General features: G+C 34.9%; 1 protein-coding gene across 1 annotated transcript; it reads right to left on the bottom strand.

Annotated features, from left to right (window-relative positions):
* Positions 1-405: 405 nt before the first annotated feature.
* On the bottom strand, positions 406-6409 carry LOC130452378 (uncharacterized). Its single transcript, XM_056791620.1, has 4 exons — positions 6316-6409; positions 5928-6100; positions 5692-5829; positions 406-1047 (listed from the first exon to the last, which is right to left on the bottom strand). The coding sequence occupies exons 1-4, from the start codon at positions 6407-6409 to the stop codon at positions 772-774; spliced, it is 681 nt and encodes a 226-aa protein (XP_056647598.1). The 3' UTR covers positions 406-771.
* Between the last annotated feature and the right edge of the window lie 2061 nt (positions 6410-8470).

The raw sequence follows: 8470 nt of genomic DNA, 5'->3' as shown, positions 1-8470 counted from the left end.
ATGTTGAGGTAGAGTCAAAATTTAGTTGAAATAATTGGTACTCTACGTTATCATAAATAAATATGGGAGAACTCTGTTCAGAACTGCATATGTATCCAACCAAGTGCTTCTGGAGACGCTTCTTGAAATTTACACGTGGAAAACTCTCTGTACCCCTTGTATATTTGACGTTTTTCTGTGTTATGTAGCAGCTCTATCAAAGTTTAACACTAATTTTAATATTTTATAAGCCATTCTCCGGAAATATTGTACAGTTGTACTATATTGATTACGTCGTAGAAATAATTCTGTTTCCATATTATGGTACAGATAATTTTCTTGTATTATATAATCTCATCAATCGTATGATGTAGGATTAATTGATGAAGGTCGCTGTTAACTATCACCAAAATAAAACAAGATGTACATCAAATTATTTATTTGCAAAAATTTAAAATGTGCATTAATACATCATCAAATTAAAGGTACTAAACTCTAATTAAATTCGCATGTTTTTTGTACAAAAATAATTAACAATCAAAACTAAATTATTCGAATTAGTCGTTATACCCAAATCGATCGTTACCTCAAATTTTAAAATCGTAAAACTGCTACCATTACCTCATTTTTATATGCAAAATTTCTTTAAAACATAGAAATCTGTAGAAATATGACAACTTCTATTTTCACAAAAATAATTATATATAAAGCGTTGTCATATCTCTTCAAATTTCTTTATTTCTTATTAACATTCTTATATACGAGTTCGACCAGCCAGATTTTCTGTAATTTTCATGACCGTATAGGCTTCAGCGTTCTCGTCGGTGGTGGAGGAATTCTTGTAAATCCTGCCGAATCGAAAACCGGAAGCAACTTCTCCTTACTTCCCCTAAGTTGATTTAGCTGATCCTTTTTCAGTGGTTCCGTTGGAAAGTACGTGGCGCCGTAAAAATCAAGACCTTGTTGTAAGAGGGCGTTGTATTCGTCCAATGAAGCGACAGTTATACGAATCGGAGGTGGAGCTCCCGGAGATTGATCCAATCTAACCGGAAGTCTAGTAACTTCAACCTGAAAGAAGTCGTCAGCCACATGAAGTAAAAAAAGAATACAAAATTTCATTCTCTCCAAAAAGTTGGGTTATGTTTCCGCGAGGTTTAAAATCCATAGTTTAAGCTAGAGTTTAACACTGAGATGTAAAATTGTGAATTAGACGGGCAGATAAGTTTATGTCATTGTTAAGTAGTAGAAAAATTAGGTTTTTGCACGCGGGGATCGATCCTGTGTTGCAGAATCAACACGAAGGTATATCTTAAATCTTCTATGATTTCACGTGTCAATGTTTCTAGCAGTACTTGAAGAACAGAGCACGCGCATGACAAAGCAATGTCTGTTCTCTTTCATCTCAAAATATACAGATTCACCCTCGTAGAAACGTGTTAAGAATGTAGTTTTATTTCAGTGTTCAAGAAAATATAGAAAGTTCAACTTTTGTAAATCGTTTTTATGCATAATTTGTAAACATAATTATTATAACGAATTGTAACTCTGGGCTGTCTATTAGACGCATTAAAAGTTTGTAGTTCGGAAACACCAGGGAACAAGAAACAAGGGACAATATAGTGCAAACAAGCCACAATGGAGTTCATGAATTTAAATTTCATACATTATAATCGCCGTTGTGCAATTCTTCAATTTATTTTGCGATTAAAATCGTTTAAAGCTATATCTGTCAGGTGCTTGATTCTACAAAGCGTCAATAATCACTTGATACTTTGTTTTCTTTATTTTACTGTATGTACCTCCATGTTTTTTATATAAGATTTGTTTTTAGTAGCTGCACTAGTTCTGAAAGTGTACCCTAAAGCGTTCTTTGTAGCAGAACCAGCGCTAGTGTCGCTGTTCTTAGTAGCAGTGCAGTAGAACTAGTTTTCAGTGTATTGTTTACACTGGGTCTAGAGTCAGTTCATTCAGTGTAGTGCAATAAGTGTAATCTGGAAACGGTGGTACTACATCTTCGTCATCGGACGAATGTAAAATATCAAAAAGTATTAAATCGTTTTCTATTATTGTTAATACTACAAGGCCTGAATCACATTAAGTAACCTCAAAAACAACAATCCACAAATGCTCCATTGCTCTCTGAACTACTCTGCATTGTATCGTTCTTTGTATCCCATCGAAATCATCTGGTCTAGTTCAGTACAGTTCCAGTGCAGCTACCAAGAACAAACCTATAGTTAACTTCAGCTAGCTTTTGGGGTAACTGTACGTTATACTTATAAATTGTTTGATTACCTCTAACAGCCTCGAATGTGTTGTTGAATTGATGATTTCTGTTTTTAAAATTTGTCAAGGGCGCTCTTCTTTTTATCGATCGTTGATTCCCATGTTGGCTATCATATGGACTACCACTTCTTTATTTATAGCTGCGCGGAATAGCTGAGTTGTTGATTTCCCGAAACATTCATGAAGATTTTTTCATTACGTCCTATACCGAATATACTGTTTTCACCACCACTACACCAACACTAACAATTAGACTGTCCGATGCGCGTTAGGTTAGGTTAGATTCATGGTTTCATTAGAGGCTAATTTTTTGTTTTAGGTTAAAATTCTAATGTTATGAAACAAGTGTATTCAATATGTAGTACATTAGGACGTAAGATCGTGAATTTATCTCGCTAACACTTTGACTATTGATCTATTGTGTACCCCAGACTGTTTATCTAACTGAGCTACCTGTCTGGAAGTTATGCGGTTTCCATCTTCTAGATTTAAAGAACTTGAAAGCAAGTATCGTATTCCGGATTACCTCGTACTCTCAAAGGAGGTGTTCGGAGGTTTCAAGACCTGTCGAGCTTTTCTCCCATGTTCTTCAAATGGCAGTTCATCGAGCAGTGTCCAGTAACTTTTCTTATATCATCTTTGTTCAATGAAAAGGTCTATTTGGTGAAAAAGGAAAAAAAATCTTTTCGATTGTTTGAGACCTGGGGTCTTATTTCATGTTTATAATTTCTTCTCGTTTTCCCACTTCTTTATTACCATGTCTTGATGACTTTTTGGGAAAGTTGTGGTCCCGCCATTGACGTGTACTCTTGGCCTGGTATCCACATAAGAGTAATTTCATTGTTTGCTCCCATTTGAAGATTCGATGCAGTCCCATACTAGCTTTGACTCAATTTTATAAGAATCAAATGCTTGCATGTCTGCTCCGGAAGGTTCTGAGGTCATTGGGATAGCGAGCCATCAGTGTAGAATACTAATAAGCCTCGTGGGAATGCAATCTCTGCATTTGTCCATTGCTGTCGAACATTTACGGCTTCTGATTTCTGCGTAGGTATGTTTAGAAGCATTCATTGATGAAGACATTTTCGTATACGTTCCCTGATAAGTATATGGCCACGTTTTGATCTTCTTCTTTTTATTTGAACATTGACTTTCATGTTAGCTTTCATATTCACTATCATTGCTTTATTGATAGCTGCGCGGAATAGCTGTTGAGTTTCCTTAGCACTCGCCTAAGATTAATGACATTTGATGACATTTTGTTTAACAATATCTGATTTTCAAAAATCTAATTATTTGTTATAACTTTGTCATTTAGATCAACTCATATGAGTTATATCTAAAATATAATTTTCGTTCACGTGTAACTAATATTGTTGTCTATGCTCGAGGTAGGAAAAGTTAATTTTACAAACTACCGAAGACTATACGACTTGGAAATAGTAATTGCAAAGCTAAGAAGTACGAGAAATTGCAGTGGTTCGTACCTAAAGGCAAATATTTTGAGATAATCGGTAAACGCGCCTTTAAGATATTATTAATTAACTTTCAAAAAATAAGGTTGGAATTTGAAATATTTTCACGTTTTACTAGCAATTTCGCTCCTCGTAAGAATCCTGAAATATTTTAAAAATAAAATTATCTAAATTGTTTAAGCCGCTCTCGTTCATTTCTATTTAAATAAATTTAACAAAAAAATCTATCAATTCTAACAGGATAAATTTCTGCGTTTCATATTAAAAAAGAAAAACAAAAATTGTACAATTTTTGAACGTCTTGGTAATGTATTTATAGATATTGTCGACGAACACGTTTCGCACGTGTTAGCACGTGACCGTAAATACATAGAAACACGTGTTAATCACCACAGTATTCAATTACGACAAAGCGATTATACTCGCAGTGCTGGAAGTTATTTCTACTTACATTAAATGCAAAACAGTATCAAAATAAGAATAATCAATCAAAATTAACTACTAAATGATTGGTTAGGTTTCTACAGCGAAATTACTACAAACGAAAAAGCCTACACAGAATAGGTTTTGATATTTTGGTACACGCATTTAATAATGAGGCTTGCGGTCTTCCATAAAAGTAACAGGTTTAGGTACGCATGATCAAGATTGTACAAAAGGCTTCTGCTAGATCAAAATCTAGTATTGCAAGACTATAACGTGAGACAAATAGTCTTGATGATAGAACCATCCTAACCTAGGCTTCTCAAATAGAAGATATTCGAACAGAATAGGATTTTGGAATCTTGAAAACTATGAGACCCTCAAAATCATCCAAATAAGACAGTTAATATAAGACAGTTTATTTGTATTTGGTGTCATTTCGAGAAATTTTATTTCTAGAAATTTCTCACAATATTTAAACCAACAATAACCCAAATCTACAAGGCTAACTTCGTTTTGTTTTGGTTGAACAGACTATGATTTTGGAATCTATCCTAAAATTTCCTTCTAAAAATTGCCTACTATGAAATCTACAAAGGCTTGTAAGTGTCTTAGTGCAAGATCAAGACCAGACTCATAAGCAAGATCCATAATAAGGCTAACAAGATCAAAATCTAGTAATGCAAGACTATTACGTAATACCAATACTCTTGATGATAGAATGATAATAGAACCATCCTAACCTAGGCTTCCCACAGAGAAAATATTCGAACAGACTAGGATTTTGGAATTTATCCTAAAGTTTCCTTCTAATAATTGCCTACTATGAAATCTACCAAATGATTGGAAGTGTCTTAGTGGAAGATCAAGACCAAGAGTGGACCGTGTAAGACCCAGACTCATAAGCAAGATCAGGAACAAGGCTAACTTCGTTTTGTTCATGGTCTTGCATTTATCCATGATTACACGGAGAAGATTATTTAAGATGAGATAGTAAAAGCAATAAATCAAATTCCATTCCAAAAGATGACCGGCTTTGAACTTGTGGAAGCTTTAAAATCCTCGATCTATCAATATAAATAAAATAAGAAAAATCTACATACTACAAAGTATTCTTCGACTAAAAAGAGATAACAAAACTTACAATCTATGGTTGCAAATCCTGGATGCTAACCGATAAATTTAAGCAAAAACTAACAACATGTGAAAGAGAAATACTGAGTAAAATAGGGGGTGTAAAGAGACTCGATAAACGACATTAGACGCGGATTAAACATATTGAGAGCAGTGCAAAAAATCGAAAATGTGTTTGGACACATAGTGAGAATGGAGGACACAAGAATAGAAGAAGCAGATCCAGAGGGAAATAGAATGAGTACATAACAAAAACTGGAGACGGACTAACAGGAACCGAAAGATAGAATTGAATGGGGAAAAAATATCACGTCTACGACTATAGTAGAAGAGGTTGAAGGGATGTTTACCATCGTTTTATTAATATAAATATTATAAATTTGAATATAGTTACCACGGAGCAGTATCTGTATAGACTTGCTCGAATGTCGTCTTCGGGAAGATCGGATGGTACTTCAAAGACGACTAAGGAAAATGTTTTTTGAGGTCTGCAAGGAATGGCCACTTTTCTATATAATCTGCCACCGGTTACCTGAAATAAACATCAAAGTTTTTCAATACAAAAATTCAATATTAAATTATCATGTTATCTAACGCTAAATTTTTCTTTTTCACTTAAAAAAAAGTTACCTTATGAAATCCCTTTCTGAAAACTTGCTGATAGTCCTCGGGCTCAGAAAATTTGAACAATATGCCAGTAGCTGTTTTCGTCAAACTGAAACTTCCGCGAAAGTTTAATTTGTCGCAAATGTTGGCTGCTTTATCTAAACTTAGATCGTGAGATGGAGTTAGTAGAAATGCGCCTGTAAAAAATATAATAATGACGAAGCTACCGTTTAAGATTGTATTTTTAACTAGAATATCAAAATTATAAAGTTGTAAGAAAATAAAATTACTATGGAATAATGGAGTTTTATTCATACTGTATCAGATTTATATACAGTTTTGGTTTTAGACTATAATAAACAAATATGATCTTTTAGTTTTGCTGCATGTTATTGGTACGGCATAGACTTACCCTTTGTTAAGAATCTGTGTTCACTCAACTCACTGTTGTCGTCGTCGTTTTCTCCCATCATGTCAAATTCGTGCCACATAATATGTAACACCATTTTTTCTTTGAGACTTTTATATACCAACCTACTATTGTACCTACGCCTTCCAACTCTAATTATACCCCAATTTACTATTTCCATTAAAAATAATGATTGAACATCGTTATAAATCGATCAGAGGAGGCGCATCAACATTTTACCGACAGGCTAAAATCAATATCGATCAAGAATGTCTTCCTCTTCTGAAACCACGTTGAAAGTCTCCAATAACTAGCTCTATGTACACCTCCAACCTTCTAGACAGTATCCTGGCCATTAGAAGACACTGGAGTAGACTCAGCGTTCCATAAACGCTGTCTTAAGCTTGCCGGTTGTCTATGATGCACTTTTTATGAATCTGTGGTGTGTCGTTGCTCTTCCTCTTCTGAAACCACGTTGGTAGACTCCAATAACTAGCTCTGCGTGCACCTCCAACCTTCTAAATAGTATACTGGCCTTTAGAAGACAATGGAGTAGACTCAGCGTTCCATAAACGCAGTCATAAGCTTGCCGGTTGTCTATGATGCACTTTTTATGAATCTGCGGTCTGTAGTTGCTGTTCCTCTTCTGAAACCGCTTTGGTAGTCTCCAATAACTAGCTCTACGTACACCTCCTGCCTTCTAGTCAGTATCCTGGCCATTAGAAGACACTTAGCGTTCCATAAACGTTGTCTTAAACTTGCCGGTTGTCTATAATGCACTTTTTATGAATCTGTGGTGTGTCGTTGCTCTTCCTCTTCTGAAACTACGTTGATAGTCTCCAATAACTAGTTCTGCGTACACCTCCAACCTTCTAGACAGTATCCTGGCCATTAGAAGACACTGGAGTAGACTCAGCGTTCTATAAATGCTGTCTTAAGCTTGCCGGTTGTCTATGATGCACTTTTTATGAATCTGTGGTCTGTAGTTGCTCTTCCTCTTCCGAAACCACGTTGGTAGTCTCCAATAACTAGCTCTACGTACACCTCCAACCTTCTAGACAGTATCCTGGCCATTAGAAGACAATGGAGTAGACTTAGCGTTCCATAATCGCTGTCTTATGCTTGCCGCTTGTCTATGATGCACTTTTTATGAATCTGTGGTCTGTCATTACTCTTCCTCTTCTGAAACCACGTTGGTAGTCTCCAATAACTAGCTCTGCGTACACTTCCACCCTTCTAGACAGTATCCTGGCCATTAGAAGACAATGGAGTAGACTCAGCGTTCCATAAACGCAGTCATAAGCTTGTTGAAGGTCTATGATGCAATTTTTATGTTTTCTTCAAAGCACTACTCAAGAAATGTGAATGTGTGATCTGTCGTTGTTCTGGACAGTATCCTGGCCATTACTTTGTATATGACGAAGTAGGGAAATGCCTCTGTAGTTTGTACAGTCTAATCCTGAGCCCTTTTGATGAAACTGATGTGATATCTTTAACGTTGGATTATGAGGATGATGTGAAAAAGATCTTGAACTATTGAGAATTTCTTGCCTTCTTTTCTCTTTAATCAAGTTCGCCAAAATCTCTCTCACCAATTTTTCATTAATTAGTCCAAATCCACCTTATACGTATTGCTGAAATTAAGTAATTGGATAAAATAACGAAGTTGACGAAACAAATAAAAAATAAATTGCGAAATAAGTAAAAGGGAAACATCGAACAACAACAACTAAGATAATTTGAGGACATAATGGATAATGGAATAAAAACTTAAAGGTGATATGTGGGAAACGGAAGCAAACAATAAGAAAAGAAGAGGTCAAACAAGTATTATATATAAAAAGGGAATTGGATTAAGCAAGAAAGTAAATAATTAAATGGAAGAGAACTAACATTATGATAAAAAACTATGAGTAAGAAGATGGAGAAATGGATAAAACATTGTCAAAACTGAAAGAAGGTGAAATCTACTTGAAGATGTGATAAAATTGGTGTCTACCGTTAGGCATAAGAAGTTTGAAATTACTGCTTTTCTAATTACTGAGGCTAATTACAAATATAAACAATCCCTCTATAACTTAAATTTTGTTTGCCTATAACTAGTATTCCCAATTAGAAAATTCGGATCTTTAGTAGCTATTAGTTTCCGTTTTATTCT

The sequence above is a fragment of the Diorhabda sublineata genome, chromosome 1 (assembly GCF_026230105.1).
Source record: "Diorhabda sublineata isolate icDioSubl1.1 chromosome 1, icDioSubl1.1, whole genome shotgun sequence".
NCBI classification, from domain to species: Eukaryota; Metazoa; Arthropoda; class Insecta; order Coleoptera; family Chrysomelidae; genus Diorhabda; species Diorhabda sublineata.
This window is presented reverse-complemented; position numbering and strand designations above follow the sequence as displayed.

Bases quoted from the DNA above. Each gene is read 5' to 3' on its own strand.
- LOC130452378 (XM_056791620.1), bottom strand. From the start codon at position 6,409: ATGGTGTTACATATTATGTGGCACGAATTTGACATGATGGGAGAAAAC. The intron at 5,830-5,927 runs GTAACTTTTTTT...TGTTTATTTCAG, and splicing joins TCAGAAAGGGATTTCATAAG to GTAACCGGTGGCAGATTATA. The intron at 1,048-5,691 runs GTAACTATATTC...GACTTCTTTCAG, and splicing joins TATACAGATACTGCTCCGTG to GTTGAAGTTACTAGACTTCC.